The sequence below is a fragment of the Staurois parvus genome, unplaced genomic scaffold (assembly GCF_062004578.1).
Source record: "Staurois parvus isolate SC_StPar_1 unplaced genomic scaffold, SC_StPar_1.0 ptg000308l, whole genome shotgun sequence".
Classification (NCBI taxonomy): Eukaryota; Metazoa; Chordata; class Amphibia; order Anura; family Ranidae; genus Staurois; species Staurois parvus.
In genome coordinates this window covers 2,282,213-2,300,140 of record NW_028318104.1, presented here as the reverse complement: position 1 = coordinate 2,300,140, position 17,928 = coordinate 2,282,213, and the positions used below count along the sequence as shown (strand labels likewise).

General features: G+C 39.4%; 1 protein-coding gene across 1 annotated transcript; it reads left to right on the top strand.

The window, feature by feature from the left end:
• Window positions 1-757: 757 nt before the first annotated feature.
• On the top strand, window positions 758-15,858 carry LOC149457662 (vomeronasal type-2 receptor 26-like). Its single transcript, XM_089683394.1, has 3 exons — window positions 758-770; window positions 12,341-12,427; window positions 14,966-15,858. The coding sequence occupies exons 1-3, from the start codon at window positions 758-760 to the stop codon at window positions 15,856-15,858; spliced, it is 993 nt and encodes a 330-aa protein (XP_089539520.1).
• Window positions 15,859-17,928: the final 2,070 nt, after the last annotated feature.

Here is a 17,928-nt window from a genome sequence, read left to right as displayed (position 1 = left end):
TGTGGTGGTTTATGTAAGGATATATTCTACTTATAAAGGGCGTGTCCCTTTCCCTTAGATGAAATATTACAGTGCCTCCAGCCGTTAAAATACGGCAAATATTTAGTAAACCAATAATTTGGACACCTTGATAATTTGATCACCACTTATTATTATACCTTGAATTCTTTTAGCCAGTATGATTTCGTACCATACACACAAAATTTGCCTTATAATAGATAAATATAAAAATTTATTTATGTACAAAAATTATATATATATTAACACAAAACACAAAAGACTGGTGATAAATGAATATTGATACACACGTTCAAAGATATACTATGCCGATATCATACACAATACTAAGGTTTCGAACTAATGAAATCAATATAACAATTTCTAGATGATCTGATTATTGATTAAATTTATTAATAATTAATAATTTCGAGTATCTCAAAGGTTATATTCTCACAAACCGTGGCCATAGGATTGAAAGAAGATATTCTCTGATAAAATATACTCTAATTATTAATATTTAATAAATTATGAAATATAAAAAAAAATATAATATGACACCAAACAATTTTAACAGTAAAACAGGATCTCTCTACATATATATAACTACCCAATATGGTTGTGATACACTAAGGTAATTCTATGACTCTACACAACAGAGAAAATAGGCAATGCAAAATTAAATTAACAATCTCACCACACCCGGAATTCAGACTATGAAACTCTCCCGTGGATCAGCTGGCAATGGAACGCCTTTAGAATGATATCACAGGGTAAGTGATAGATATTTAGTATGGGAGAATGTAGGAAGTTAGGAGTACAGAGGTTTAGCAATTTAGTAAAGTTTTGGAAGTTTGAAAGGATGGAAGAGGGGTTATAGAGAGGTCTCTTCAGATGTCTTCCGATTTTCTTCCAATGAGGTCTTTCTTCAGTCAGGTTTTTTCTTTCGATCAGTCTTTTTTTTTTTAAAGGTGCATGGGCTTTTATACCAACTAATCCATTGTTCTAAGATACCTTCCCACCAGGCTTCTTGATTGGCTAGTTGAGAAATGTGTGTACATAAGCTATTTCTCACCTGCCCGCCAGATGGCAGTCATGTATCATAGAACAATTTGAGTATTTGTGATGACTCATACCTCGGGTGGAATTTTAAGGTAATTTCAGGGATTAAATATACGTCTTTTTCAGATATAGAAGTGATCATACCTATAGTGTTCTAAATAAGAACCATGGAATATATGTGTATATTCAGTTATTCCTCCCTGAAATACAAGCTTGTGTGAAAGCATCTATTTCCCGATGAGACATACCACTGAGGCTAACTCACCATATATCTTACTTTTTATCATCTCAATACTCAAATTAGTGATATACAATTCCCATTGCTGAATATTTTGTGTTGTGTGAAACCTATTCTTTATAACATCTCTAGATACTATGCTTTTGTAGTAATATCTTTGTGGTTAGATACATTCAAATTTTAGCTTTAAAATGTCCTGAATTTAACTTCTGTTTCAGAATTAAACATTCCCATAGGTAGTAAAAGACTCTCTGTTTGCCTGGCTCTTGTATTGGAGTCAGAGTAAATAACCATTAATACTTTCAACCTTGGTGGACAATAGTATATTGTGATGGTTCGACAGGTTTGTTGTTTCATTACACTTTGCAAAGTTCCATGTGAGCTCTCAGACAATCAGTTTGGTTCCTCTATTGTCATGTCCAGACCTTGTATATGTTTACCTGCCATCGAAGTCTAAATAATGGTGTTTGACCACCTGTAGAACTTCAAATAGTATATTGTCTCTAGGAGGAAAAAAAAAATCCCTTCACCCATCGTTTACATTTCTCTAGCTGGATGGTCATTCGACTTTTCAACCAAGACAAATTAACCCTTAACGTCCGGCTATGCGGACTTGCTGTTATATAGGATTATGCCTTGATAAAATCATGTTTTTGAGATGTAAATTCAAAAGACCCACAACAACGTCTGAGTCACCAGATTGTCAACCTCATATTTTGTTAACCCTTGTTGAAGGGGCTGATGTCTGAAATGTGTTACCCATTTAATATTTGAAATAAACCTAACTTCAAACTAAAACTATTTAGTGTGGCACTTCAGTATCCAGATTAAGATTTTGGAACAAACCCTCTAGTGTCCTTCTCATGAAGGCCTCTCCTTACAGCAGCTATCTCTGTTATTGCCTGACACTGAGACCTGACAGTCTTTAAAAAAAAAAAATGATTCCATAATGTTTATTCAATGTTCTAGTACTTAATGGGGTCAAATCAATGTTTGCTTTTGACTGTTGCGATAAAAAATAAAATAAATAAAAGGAACAGGATGGAGATATTTTCTTGTTTAAAAAAATTCTACTTTTGAGTGATACATTTGTGCTCAAAAGTTTACATACCCTGACAGAAATTGTGGCATTGATATTGAAAATATGACTGATCATGCCAAAAAATGCTCTTTTATTGAAGGATAATGATCATATGAAGCCATTTATTATCACATAGTTGTTTGGGAGACATACTATGCGACTGGATTTCATTGGGAGGAGCCTGAACATGGCGGCTGTGGGGAGCGAGCGGCACTAGCTTTTGGCTAGGTCCCGCTTCCCGACCTCCCTAGGGACCCTCAGAAACCGACTCACTGGAGTCTGGGGGGCCGTGGAGTGGAGCCCGGGGAGCCAGAGATGGGAGCTGGGCATGGGCTGGAGTGGCGCGCCGGCCCCTCCGGCGCTTCCTGAGGGAGGGAGCTGGACGGCTTGGAGGCAAGGTGACGTAGTGGGGGCATGTGTCCAGCCGCGGAGGATCTCTGGGGGAAGAGAAAGCCGGCCGGCCGGCCGGCCGCCTGATGAAACAGGGAGACGCCGGCTTACTGTTACCGGCTCTCTGTTCCCCACAACCCCCGGTTTACTGCTGCCTACTACCCCCGGATTGCTACTGTCTGTAGCCCCCGGTTTGCAGCTGCCTGCGGCCCCCGGCCAGTTGACTGTGCGATCCTGGAGTGTTAGGAGGCCCACCCTGCATCCCTGGGACGAAGCCCAGAGAGAAAAAAAAACAAGGCACAGCGTCAGAAGCCAGAGGAATCCCCCCCAGGACAGAGCTGCTGTGAAGGCCCTCCACCCAAGCTTGGAGCCACCGTCCTGGGAAGAGAAGGGTCAGTGAGAGCTGTTGGGGGTCTATTGTGTAGTGGACTCCTGAGTGACATTGAGGACCAAGGGGTTAAGGAGGAGAGGGGAGGATTCCCTGGGTATAGAAGAGGAGAGTCCCAGGTGCCCTAGGAGAGTAAAATATAAGGAAAATCAGCAAACCTGTCTGGATCACAAACCATAAAGGAGAGGTACATCCCCATCTAGAGAATATAGAAGACAAAAGACATATAGAGGATATGAAGAATAAAGGTCCTAAGGGAGCAGGGCTCAAAGGGTCTCAATCAGGCACGATAAAGAAATTTACATCATATGTAAATATTACGCCAGAAAGGGCCCAAGGTGCAAGTGCTAAAGGGGAAATGGACACTAGCTCAGGAAATAGTCCTAGATTATCACTGGGTATGAACAGCAGTTGTAGCCAACAAATAGCGGATGGCTTGGGAAAAAAAGAACTTGATGGTGAACTACAAGTACCGAATGAGAAGGAGATGATAGAAATGTTTCAAGGTTTGGAGAAGACGATAAAACATGAAATGACAGTTATTCGAAACGACTTAGGGCATTTACTATCGAGAATGGAAGAAACAGAGGAGAAAGTTAAAACCCAGGCCCAAACCACAGATAATCTAAGGAAAAAAAACAACCCATTTGGAGAAAACCCAGAAAAAATTGCTCTATAGGATGGAAGTTCAAGAAAATAAAGAAAGAAGGTGTAACCTTAGAGTACGAGGAATTCCAGAGTCTGCAAAAGGGGAAACATTATATGAACTAGTTAATAAAATCTTAAACTCCATAAGAGACAGACCTGAAACAGACGTGATTGAACTGGATGGAGTGTTCAGAATAGGAAAGTTCAAACAAGCTACTGAGAGGGAAAGATCGAGAGATATAGTTGTCCAGTTCCAGAAATTTGGGGTCAAAAATGAGATATGGAAGAAGATCAAGGGAAGATCATTAATTAAGTATGGAGATTTGACTATTCAAATTTTTGCGGACTTAACATCAGAGACTCTATGGAGAAGGAGATCCCTGAGACCCCTATTAGAGCAAATGAGAAAACAGAATGTGCAATATAGATGGGGTACCTCAGCATCTCTAATTGGCTGGAAAAATGGGGTCACAGCATATCTGAGATTCCCGGAGGAACTGAGAGATTTTTGTGATAGACTGGACTTGCAAAGAATGGAGATAGCTGGGTGGGAAGAAGAAGAAGAAGAAAAAGGAGATACGGATGGTACAAGAAAGGAGGACTGGCAGCGGGTCTGGGGGAGGGGGAGGGAGGCCCTGGGGTTGGGGAGAAAGGGGAGGGAGAATTAAGTAAAAAATATGTTTTTCTTCTTCTCTCTCTTTTTCCCTCACCCCCCCTTGTATCCCCCCTGTTGAAGTGGAAGTCCCTTTGGAAGCTCCGGTTAAGGGGGGGAAGTAAAGGTTATTGCTGAGCCCAGTTGATAGAGAAAGGGGAGCTGGGGAGGTCGGAGGAGAGGTGAGCCGTCCATGGGCGGAGCTTACGCCCAATATTTTAAATCAGCCGTGGAAACAGTTCCACAAATGATTTGTAGGCAGTTTATAAGTCTAAAAATGGGTAGGGGAAAAATAAGAGAGGGGGGGGTGGGGGTGGGGGGGAGATGGGGGTTGGGCGGGAGGGAGGGGGGGGGGGGAGGGGTTATGGGGTTAATATTCTGCAAGATATTCGGGCCTAATAGGAGGAGACAAATTAGAAGAGAGATAGACAGAATCAAGAAGGATGGAAGAAATACAGTTTATAACATATAATGTGAATGGGTTGAATTGTCCTGGGAAAAGATTTAAGTTGTTTAAAGAGTTACATCACAGGGCAACGTCAGTGGTATTTTTACAGGAGACACATTTTGAGAATCAAACGTGAAACTAAAATCCAAATATTATCCAACATGGTATTACGCTGACTCTCCAATTAAAAGAGCAAAGGGGGTGGCAATAGGATTGGCAAAGAATATGAGATTTGAGCTGGAAGATAGAAAGACTGATCCGGAGGGGAGATTCCTGTTCTTGAAGGGTAAATTACAGGGAATTGAGTGTACACTAGCCAATATATATTGCCCCAACAAGAAACCGGAGATCTTTTTGAAGGGTTTGCTGAAAAAATTGATAGATTTTAAAAAAGGGCGTTTGATAATAGCAGGAGATTTAAATCTCTGTATGGACCCACAAAAGGATGCAACCTCCCTTGTGCAGAGAGAGGGGGGTAGGTCTCTGAGAGCTTTGAAGAAGGTGATCCATGAGTACCAACTGGTGGACACCTGGAGAATAATGCATATGAAAGACAGAGACTATACCTTCTTCTCTAATGCACATGAGATATACTCGAGACTGGATTATATTTTAATAGACCATCAACTCATTGAAATGCTGGTTAAAATAGAAATAGAGACAAGAACTTTCTTGGATCATGCCCCTGTCATAATGAAAATAAGATGGGGAAGAAGGTGGACGGGAGGCTTGGGATGGAGGTTAAATGAGGCTCTTCTCTTGGATGAGGACATTGTGCAGAAGATCAGGGAAGAGATTAAGGTATATTTCAAGGAGAAGGAGACAGAGGAAGTATCGACAGCTACAGTATGGGAAAGCCATAAGGTATATATAAGAGGAATCTTGATTGCGATGGGAGCAAGGAAGAAAAAAGAAAGAAGAGAGAGGGTTAGTGGACTCCTAAAGGAAATCCTGGATTTGGAGCAGATACATAAGAAGAAAATAACAATAGAAACAAGACAGAAGTTAATGGATAAAAAAGACGAATTAGAGAGATTGAGGGAAGAGGAGAGGAGAAGAGTATATAACAAAGTATTAAGTGAAAGATATAGATGGGGAGATAGACCAGGAAAATACTTAATGAGAGCCCTGAATAAAAAGAAAAACAGGAATTATATAGAAAAGATAAAAAGCCCTAAGGGGGAGTTGGTCCACTCAACTAAATAAATTATTAAAGTATTCACGGAGTATTATAGAAAGTTGTATAACATTAGTCACCAAGGTTCACCAAAAGAAATTAGAGAAGGTATTAACGAAAAAAGGATGATATATTTAAAAAATGCGGGATTACCAAAGCTCAGTGAAACACAATTGAACTCCTTGGATGCGGAAATTTCCCAGGAAGAAATAGAAGCAGCATTAAGAAGTACAGGGGGTGGGAAAAGCCCAGGCCCGGATGGTTATACAGTTAAGTACTATAAAAAATTTAGTGAATTACTGTTACCGAAGTTGAAGAAGTATATGAATGACTTGGGAGGTGGGATGGAGGGGAGGAGGGAATCCCTTCAGGCCCATGTCGTTCTCATTCATAAGGAGGGAAAAGATCCTTCTCAGTGCTCTAGCTACAGACCGATTTCATTATTTGTTAGATTTCCAGAGTTATGAAAAAACTCTATTAATATTTCTAGGTTCTTGTAGATGGTTGTGGGAAGAAATCCTTATTAAAACCAGGTCAGTATGAGCAGTGTGACTTTATTTGATCACACACCAAAAATACAAAGTCAATAAAAAACAGTAAATTCAGACATATGTAGCTTAAAATGAAATAAAAATAAAGAATAAATTGCCTTGGATATTAGGAAATAATGTAGTTCCTTTGCATATCTTAGATAGAAGTTTTCTTGGCCTAGTTTAAGAAATGACCATGTGAGATTCAATTTCTTTTGTTCTTTGTCCAAGCATGTGCTTTGAGTAAGAGTGTGTGAAAAGAATATCTCTGTGTGTGTGAGTGAATGAAGTGAAGTGTAGTCTATCTGAGAAACTTCTGCCTCGTTGTTTGAAAAGCTGCATACTTAAAATGCATGAGAAATTAGATCCTCCCATTAAGCTTTGTTTCAAATTCGCGGGCTTCTAAACCACTCCCATAATCAACTCCTAGTTTGAATAGAAACAGATGTTCCCATTCAAACCACCAAGTCATTATCATGATTGACATACAGATTATGAGAAAGGTTTCTGAAGTTCTTATATTACATACAACTGTCAAAATCCATGATTTATGACTACAATTTAAACTCTCAGACTCATTATACGAATTCACAGTATGGTATACATTACATGAGTATTTTAAAAGAAAACATGACTTTAAACCTCTACTGATTACCTAGACTCAAACACAAATAATTCACATCTGACCACTCTAATACAAAACCTCCCATTCACATCCAATTAATAGGGAATATATATATATTCTGCCAGCATATATTTCAAAAACTACTAAAGACCGAATTAAAGTTTGGATATTAAAAAATTAATATTACATTATTGAACACTGATACCAAGTTGTACGCAAAGGTTTTAGCAAACAGGCTGAAAGATCTAATGCCTGAATGGATCCATGGAGATCAGGTGGGCTTTGTCCCAGGGAGAGAGGGTAGAGATAATGGGTTGAGAACTTTAATGCTTATTCAGAAAAGTAGAAAAGGGAAAGCCCCGGTGGTGCTCTTGTCAATTGATGCCGAAAAGGCGTTTGATAGAGTGGACTGGGGCTTTATGATGGACAACTTGGAAGTGTTGGGGATTGGAGAGAGAATGCGTGAGTGGATAGGTAAATTATATAGGGAGCCCACCGCAATCATCACGGTAAATGGTGAGAGGTTGGAATCCATTGGGATGTCCAATGGAACAAGACAAGGCTGCCCATTGTCCCCCTTGTTGTACGTTTTGACATTGGAACCCCTGTTGTCAATAATAAGGAATAGTGGAGCGGTAAAGGGAATCCAGATAGAAAATATAGAACATAAAGTAGCGGACGACCTATTGTTTTATGTAGGCAACCCCCGAATAACACTACCAAGTATAATGAAGACCCTGAAGGAATATGGTGAACTATCAAATCTAAAAATTAACCCAACAAAAACAGAGATTCTGAACATTAATATACCAAAGAGCGAAAAAGAAAAGATACAAAAAGAATTCCCCTTTATATGGAGAGAAAAAGATATAAAATACCTAGGAATAAAACTTGCTACCTCATATAAACAACTGTATAGATTAAACTATATTTCTCTGATAAATGAGACTAAGGACGAACTAAAAAGATTAGAAGGAGGAAATCCATCATGGTTAGGACGTATAAACCTAGTTAAAATGGTAATTATACCTAAAATACTCTATAGATTCTAAATGGTCCCAATCAAACTCCCAGAGGCGTTTTTTAAGATAATGAGAAGAATGTTAACAAGATATATATGGAGGAATAAAAAAACAAGAATATCATACGAAACACTAAGTAGGACTAAAGAGAAAGGGGGAATGGGACTACCTGATGTCAAAAGATATTATAAAGCAGTAATTTTAGCAAGAATCTATGATTGGACATTTAACCATAAGGGAAAAAGTTGGGTAAAAATAGAAAACGAACTGAGTGGAATTAGTTTGAGTAAGATGATATGGGTTACAGCACATTATAGAAGAATTAAAGAGGGCACAAGCACTTACACTTTAAATGTTTTAAGGACATGGGATAATTTACATAAACACATGAAATGGGAATTCAACTCTATATTAATGCCTCTTGCAAACACGGAGTATTTCCCTCCAGGAAAGGATGAGATATCAGGGAGATGGTTTAAAAAGGAAGATATCCAATTGAGAGATGTATTGGTAGAGGGGGAATTGAGAACATTTAAAGAATTAAAAGAGAGGGGAGGAGATATGTTTACTAGAATAGATGAGTGGAAATATCATCAATTAAAATGTTTCATTGGAAATCTCCCAAAACCCTTAAGATTAAAAAAGGAGTGGAATATGTTTGAAAGGCTATTAGAAACACGTAGAGATGGGAAACACGGTGTTACAAAAATTTATAGAATACTCACAGAATTAGACACAGACACAAAGTTAATTTTTATAACAAATTGGGAGAGAGATATGGAGGTGGTGATAGATGAGGATCAACAGAATAAGATATTCAGACTGGTACACGAGAGTGTTAGTATGAGAGACGTTGAGATTAACTATAAATGTCTGACACGATGGCATATCACACCCAGCACTGAGCACAGGATGAGTGGGGAGAATTCAAAAATGTGTTGGAGAGGATGTGGGGAGGAGGGCACGGTGTTTGACATTTGGTGGCAATGTCCAAAAATTCAGGTTTTCTGGAAGACAATAGTTAAATTAATAGAAATAATAACGGGAAAGGACATAGGATTAGACCCAACTATGTGTCTCCTACATAATGCTGAGACAACAGTAAATAAATATAAAGAATCAGGCGTATGGTACTACTTAAGTGCGGCAAAAGGGTTGATACCCAAGTTTTGGCGGAAGATAGAGGTGCCGATGGAGGAGGATTGGATCAATAGAGTAATCCAGATTAGTAGAATGGAAAAATCTTACTATATGCAGGAAGATAGGTTGCTATATACTAGTATATAGAATATACTATTCGCGATGGGAAAAATCAGGATTGAAAGAAAAATATAGAAAATTTTAAACTAGGAAGTTATTTAAAGTTATTGGGCCTGGAGAGATTGGAGATCTTGCAGAGGGGAGGGAGGGGGAAGGGGGGTAGAAATGGGTAGGGAGGGAGGGAAAGAAAAGAGGTAATTAGAAGGGGCAAAGTAGAAATGTATTGATTATGTATATGTATTGTGTCTCTTCTTATGGAATTTTTGTAATAATATGAAAAACTAATAAATATTTAAATTAAAAAAAAAAAAAAAAAATAGAGGGCATTAGCCCTTCCCTGAAATGTATGTGATCCAAGGTAGCTCAAACAACTCCATTTTATCCTTCAGGATTGCAGAATTGTTTTTTTTTTAATTATTCATAATCCAGGATAACATAGTCTTGAGTAAATCAAACAAGATGGTAGGAGAGTTTCAGGACCTACGGTAGCTATAGTGATCCAAGCTGCTATGAAAATAAATGTTATTAGCTGTTTCACAGCCTCCCTCAATGGTTGGCCTAGTAAAGTGTGTTGGTGTGACTTTTCAAAGAGTATATGAAAGTTCATACACATATCCAGATTCTGCACACTTTTGGGCAAGCCCATCTAGTATCGTTGGATGTGCCTTCCTAGCCACAACCTCTAAAACAGTGATGAGGCTTCTGGAACATAAGAGGCCAGTTTGGACAGCGCCATATACTGGGTAGTACTAAAGTACTACTTTATAGTTAGCCTCTATAATACAACAATTAATATACATTTTAGAACACAGCCTATCATCTTCTGTCAAGTAGCTAAGTCCAATATCACATCTAAATCACTCTCCCATTTTGTTATATAAGGGAGTTTCACAGATTTCAATGACAATATAGAGCTCTGAGTTGTAGCCTGAAAATGTATCAACAGAACAGCATAAAGATTCAAAAGCAGTAAATCCAGACATGTCAAATTTACACAACAAGGAATATATACAAAATGAGCTGAGTATAAGAGTTCTCAGAGCACTTTGAGCTTTGCACACATCTGCAATTCATAAAAACCCATTATTGCTCCACCACTTGAACATTGAGGGTGGGAGGCCTGGGGTGACTCCATGTTTTTTTTGTATCATTTTTGCTGTAGATTGCACTATAGCAAAAGGGACATTTGCAAAGAAAAAAAACATGTTATTGCTGGCTTTCAATTACAGTTTTTTTTCTTACAAAGAACATTATGGTGAAACCCCCAAAACACATTCCAGAATTTTGACTGTCTGGTGGGTATTTTGTGAGTTTTTTTTTGCCATTTTTCACAGAAGAAATAACCTGTTAGGTAAATGCTAGAGAAAAGTGAAATTGTAAAAAATGTAAATTTTGTTTCTTGGAAATGTCACTTTTAGTTGCAAGAAAATCACTGAGATTTTACTTTTAAAGGAAGCGTTCACCTTTCATAACATGTTACACCCATATTCAGGGTGTAACATGTAACATGTCATGAATGGACTGGCTGATCTGCTGATCGCTGGTGCAATGCTACCTACTAAAAAATGTTCATTTATAGTTTTTTTGTCAAACGGTGATAATATCCTTTCACTATAAAAAGGACATTTTTGAAAAAAAAACCTTTTTCTTAGTTTTGTTATATAACTTTGCAAATAAATATTTCTTATTAATTTATTTAAACTAAATATATTTTTCTACATTTCTTTGGTAAGAAAAAAAATGTATTATTGAGTCTGTGTGAGAGTTATAGAGTTTACAATCTATTTATATATATATATATATATATATTTGAAAATTGATCTATCATAATGTACTTACTGCCTATCCCATTTATTGAGGTCCTACATTGCCAGGACAGTACAATGCTCCCCCAAATGACCCCTTTTTTTCAGAAAGTAGACAGTCCAAGCTATATATTAAGAGGCATTATGAGGTTTTCAAAGTTTTACTTTTCTTCTCAACATTTTTTGGAAAATTACGTTTTTTTTTTGTTTTGTTCTCACAAAGATGTAATTTGCGCAATGGTATAGGCATACATAAAATTATACCCCAAAACACATTATTTTACTTCTAAGTATGTGGATACCACATGTGTGACATTTTTCTACTGTCTAGATGCATTGAGGAGCCCAAAATCCAGAGAGCACCTCTGGGCTTTTAAGAAGCATTAATTCCGTCTGGTATTACTTTGACAACCCATGACATTTCTTGAGTCCCTGAAGTGCAGGGACAGGACAGCAGAAACACCCACACAAATGGCCCCATTTTAGAAAGGAGACACCCTAATGTTTTTTCTGAAAGGTCAGTATTTTGAAAATGTCCTTTTTTTACCACCAGTTTTTGAAAAATACAAGAAAGAAAAAGATGATGCATTTTGTACACTAAGTAAATTGTACACATTGTGAATTAATAAGATATTTCAAACATACATCATGGGCATACTTAGAATTGCATCTCAAAACACATTCTGCTACTCCTCCCGTGTATGCTAATACCATGACTTTTTCACAGCCTAGCTACATAGAGAGGCCATAAAATCCAAGGAGCACCTTCAGGCTTTCTAGGGGCATACAGTAAATTAGACAATAACACAATAAAATGGAACCCCAGACTGCCCCCCAGTGGATCTCAGTCCTTCAGAATTCTCCTTGAACCTGTGTTAGAGGCAAACCTGACCCTCATTCCTAATTTTAACACTTAATTTGTATAGCCTCATGATATATGATGATGCACCTTTACAAACTAATAATAATATCTGATTTCAGGTTCCGATATCTAATGCTCAGATCCCTGTTTACCAGGCAGCAGAAAAAAGTTTGGATCTTCATTTCAAAAATGCTGCTATGAGTGTGTCCCATGTCCGGAAGGAGAGATATCCAACATTTCTGGTAGCGTTTGTATTTGTTAGTAAATTATTGTTGTACTGGTAAGAAGGTACTGCTCTGTCCGGGGAAAAAAAAGAAACATATGAAGTACAAGTCTGTAACGTGTGCACATTTCCCCATGTTTTATCCCTTATAGGACTCTGCAAGTACAGAAATATACCTGTTGTTCGTGTCAGAAATACTCAGATCTCAAGTCCTTTTATGGGTTGACAACACAAAGCAGTTTGTGGTCTGAAATCAAAAGAAATTGTCACATACATGATTGGAGACTGAAATGATGAAGTTGGCCTCACTTGTGTCACTGACCCCACTGGAAGTGGAACAGAGGATGTCTAGGGACCAGGGGGACAAGAGTGCCAGCGGATGTTGTTTGAAGCACTTGCAGCTGGAGTCGTTAAAAGACTGATGAACCACCGATTCAGGAACAGTAGCGATATGCAGAGCTGGTATGGTAGATCGCCAGACGTGCAACAGAGCTGATTGGAGAATGAAATGACAAGGTTGGCCTCACTTGTGTCACTATCAACGACCCCACTGGAAGTGGAACAGAGGGTGTCTAGGGACCAGGGGGACAAGAGTGCCAGCAGATGTTGCTTGAAGCACTTGCAGCTGGAGTCCTTAAAAGAATGATAGACCTCCGATTCAGGAACAGTAGTGATATGCAGAGCTGGTATGGTAGATCGCCAGGAGTGTACCAGAGTAAGGCAGGAAGCTGGGATGGGAGACAGGAGCAATGTTATAGGAATAGCCAGGGTCATCAATGGGTGGACAGCGAGGTACCAAATCATAAGCAAGCCAAAGTCAGGAGCAGAGTCAAGGTCAGGAACGGGTATCAAGCAGGAGAGGAAACAAGAGTCAAGTCAGGAACAAGCCGGGTCAGTAACAAGGGAATCACACAGGAACAAGCAGAACACGGGGAACTGCTGAAGACCAGTCAGCACTCAGCACAGGCAGAGGCACCCTTTAAATAGTCCGTCTGGTGCCAATCTTCGCCGTGCATATGCACGATCGCGCATTTCTGGTCTTTCTTCTCTGGATATTTCCGTGTGCATGCGCACTTCTATTCGTCAGCCATCTCACAGGAATTCCCTTACAGAAATGGTGTCAGCCCTACCCAGTCTGCTACTACTATTACTACAGTTCACCTTAAAGCATATATACCCGAAAACAGAGATGCATTATAGCACCTTACCAGTTCTTAACCCTTTGCTGCCACGTTTGTACAGCGTATGGACCTACAGAACCACTTCCAGTTGGCCAGGTCAGTATGCTGTAGTGACCTGGCATTCCTCCTTCTGCCAGACTCCAGCACTGATCTTCAGCAGCACCTTCCCTCCACTTCAGGTGCTGCAGGGGAGCCACAGCAACCGAAGTGGCCCCCCTGCTGATCCCTCAGGGGTCAAGTAGGATAGCTATCAGTATAGTTCAGGAGGCCGACCTAAATATCTTTTATGGTATGAATTAGCCCAGGGTAAGACATTTTATTGCACACCATGTACTTCTAATAGATTTTAGTACCAGGAGGTCCACAGCGTGGCAAAACTATAATATTTTACAGCTTTACGATGTCTGACCCCAATTCCCTCAATGGTAAGTTCTAATATACCTTTCTGGATGCTTACTGCTAACAGATATTAAGAGAATTCCTGACATACTGCAGTGTTCTGTTCCAGATCTCCTGATAAACCATTCAATTAGTTATTTACAGCTTTAGCAAATCCCTGTTTATTAGTTACGTATATGATAAGTACTGGAACACAGGAAAGGCCATTAACCATTCTGTCCGACCCTTGGCAAACTATTTACTCAAGGTAAATAGCTATGGAGATGCACTTCATATTCTAAAAAATGTCATGGCTGACTTATGTATTTCAAACAACATGTCTGTCCTGAATCTTCTTACACAGTTTTTGGTGTGCCCAGGTCACACTACCATCACACTCTGTAGCCTCAAGATAAGAACTAGGAGGGCTAATTAGACTGAGCTGAGATAACACAGGAAGTGTGCACTGGACAGATCTGAATTTCTGACATGATCAGCAGGGTTTTGCTTTGCACTTATTGTACAGATATAACAACATTTTCCCAATGGTATACTTAAAGTGGCGCTCCACCTAAAAGAATAAGTTCCGCTTTCGATACTGGTCCCCTCTTCCCCATTAAGGATTGGCACCTTCGGGGAGCGGGGGACAGGTACCCGAAATTGTCAGGTACCCACTCCCGCTTCTGCTGTGATTGCCTAGGGGATCGGAAGCAGAAGTTGTCCTCCTCCCTGTCACATATCACAGAAGACTATGGGACCATTCAGAAAGTGCAGCGCTACTCGTGCATGCACAGTAGGCACCCAGGTGTAAAGCTGCAAGCTGTCACGGCCGGGTGCCCACATTGAAGTTGTTGGTACCAGGAACATTTAGGTCATATTTTCTTTTTCCCTCCCACAATGCACCAAGGGAAAGCTAGCTGTGAGACTACACAAGACAATTCATTTTCTCAGAATCTCTGACCCCGATATTCATTGTGTTTGTATTGTTCTTCCTGCAGACAGTGAAGACTGCATAAAATGTCCTGATGAAGAATGGCCAAATGAGAAGAAGGATCGGTGTGTTCCAAGAGTGGTGGAATTTCTCTCCTACACTGATGACACCATTGTTGCAGTATTTTCAGCTGTCTCCATCCTCTGTTGTCTTCTGACTGGTTTAATATTGGGGATATTTATACATTACCAGGACACCCCCATTGTTAAAGCCAATAACCGGAACCTGAGCTATCTTCTCCTGGTCTCCATCATGCTGAGCTTTCTCTGTGTCTTCTTGTTCCTCGGCCATCCAGTAGATGTAACCTGCATGCTGCGTGTCACCTCTTTTGGTGTCATCTTCTCAGTTGCCGTCTCTTCTCTACTTGCCAAAAGTATCATGGTGTGTATTGCTTTTAAAGCCACCAAACCTGGGAGTCCCTGGAGGAAATGGATGGGAACCAAACTGTCCAATTTTATCATTTGTGTCTTCTCATTGGTCCAAGTCATAATCTGTGTCACTTGGTTGTCTATTTCTCCCCCCTTCCAGGATCAGGACACTCACTCTTATCAGGGGAAGATCATCATTCAGTGTAATGAGGGTTCAGTTATCGGCTTCTACTCTGTCCTGGGATATATGGGGCTTCTGGCAGCTGTGAGCTTCATTATAGCTTTTATAGCCAGGACATTACCGGACAGTTTTAATGAGGCCAAGTACATCACCTTCAGCATGCTGGTGTTCTGCAGTGTCTGGATTGCCATGATCCCGGCCTATCTGAGCACCAGAGGGAAATACATGGTGGCTGTGGAGGTTTTTGCTATAATAGCATCAAGTTCTGGACTTCTTGGCTGTATATTTTTCCCAAAATGTTACATAATTCTGTTCAGACCTGACCTGAATACAAAAACATTTATCCGCTAATATGTGAGGAGCAACACTGGGCTACCTGTAGCTATGGAATTATCTCTATTATTGTTCATTTTAGTCCTACGTGGCCGCCTTATCTCCATGGCCTCATCCAGGTCTCAAAAACGTTTTTGGACCACTTTATACAGACAAAAATGGGAGGAGGATAGTGGTATCACCTTTTCGAATGAGGATTGGGATTCCATGGTGGATAACATATGTAAGTGTTCTAGATCTCTTTCTGTTCGTGAGACGGCCCTTAAGGTTTTAACCAGATGGTATTACACCCCATCAAGACTACATGTATTGTTCCCACAAACGTCCCCTTTCTGTTTCTGGGGCTGTGGTCATGCAGGAACTTTGGTTCATATATTTTGGGACTGCCCGACCATATCTTTGATTTGGTGCAAGATATCTAAGGTGGCCACCTCACTAGCGAGTACCCAGGTATGATTGTCTATGCAGACCTGTTTATTGGGGGCTCATATCCCGGGGGTCTCTGATGCCATTATGAGATTGATACATACTATATGTATTGCCACTTTATGGTCTATTGCCTTGCATTGGAAGTCCAATGCTGTACCCTTGACCTCCGTTTTACACAGAATTGATACTGTAATGCTCATGGAACGCATTCATTATACCCTACTGGATAAGATGCACTTATCTGATAAAAAATGGGAGTCATGGAGGGATTATAGACATTTATTGCATGATTAATTACATTCCCAATGAAAGTTGAATGGCATATACTGTTGACAGATGTATCATTTAATCGTTTACACATTTCATGTGCTTGCTATCTAATTTTTTTTCTATTCCTTTTCTCTCTTACGTTAATATACTTTTCTGTAATGTACTATTCAAAAGTGCCATGCTTTAGCGGAAAGTTTTATTTGAAAATGTACTGTTGTTTTACAGTCTACTTTTATACAATAAAATCGTTTGTAAGCAAAAAAAGAAAAGTAATTTTAGTCTTGAGGCCTCCCAATCTAAGGCTTGGTTCCCATTACTGCTGTTAGTAATATGTGTAAAATTGTGCATGTTCCTGACACGCAGACACACACACTGCTCTTTAGCAGATGCCATTCATTCTCAATAGTACCCCCACATATTGGTAAATGCCATGTGTTTTTGGTGCAGTCACAGAAAACCATTTGGGCTTTTAAAGGAACCAGGTATCAAATAATGACAACTATGTATCAACATACATACAAATGTTTATTTTTACACAATAAAAAAAGATTATACATAAAACACATTACAAAAGGAAAAAGATTCTGAATCATTAATATAGGTGCAACCAAAACAAATATCCAACCCTCTATATCCGTATGATACTTGTAGATCAAGATAGTCAAATGCTCTGACCACGTACAGCACTATAAATAGGTTTTATACAAAGAGGGGGGAGAAGAGGGTCACCGATGGGCTCTACACAATTCGCGGTCCAAGCAGCTTCATCAGAAGTACAGATCAGAATCTATTACAATCTATAAAACAATATACAGTAAGTATATACACAATGACAAAATATAACAACATAGATACAAATACACATCACATCTTCTCTTTACCACTTCATTATCTTCCCCAAGATGCATGTGGGTATTCAGGCATAACAATCAGCCCAAGACCCCACAGTGAGGGAGAGACATCCCCGGGACCATGTGCCACCCCCCACGCAAGACCACTGGAGAATACAAGGACAGAAGGGGCCACCATCCCACCAGCCTCCAACATTTTCAATGTATCCTACATGGTTGTATAAATATATAGTATGCAGTAATATACTATGATAAGTACATCCCTAATTACAACACAAATACTATGTAATACCACTTGCACCCAGTCTCTGGAGTTAATTACCATAATTACCAACAATGTCTACACCAAATTCATTGGTAATATCCCCTTAATCAATCCAAATTTCATTGCTGACTGTTAGCAACTGACCATAAACAGTACATTATCTATAATAAATGACAAGCAATATAATTATCTAAGGCCCACAATGGGGACCCCCATGCTTATTTAACGTCCCAGCTCAAGTGAAGGTAACAGTTCCTAGTTTTTTGTTTTACA

What these genes read in the sequence shown, in the direction of transcription:
- LOC149457662 (XM_089683394.1), top strand. An exon ending in AGAGATATCCAACATTTCTG is followed by an intron (nt 12,428 to 14,965) that starts GTAGCGTTTGTA and finishes TTCTTCCTGCAG; the next exon opens with ACAGTGAAGACTGCATAAAA.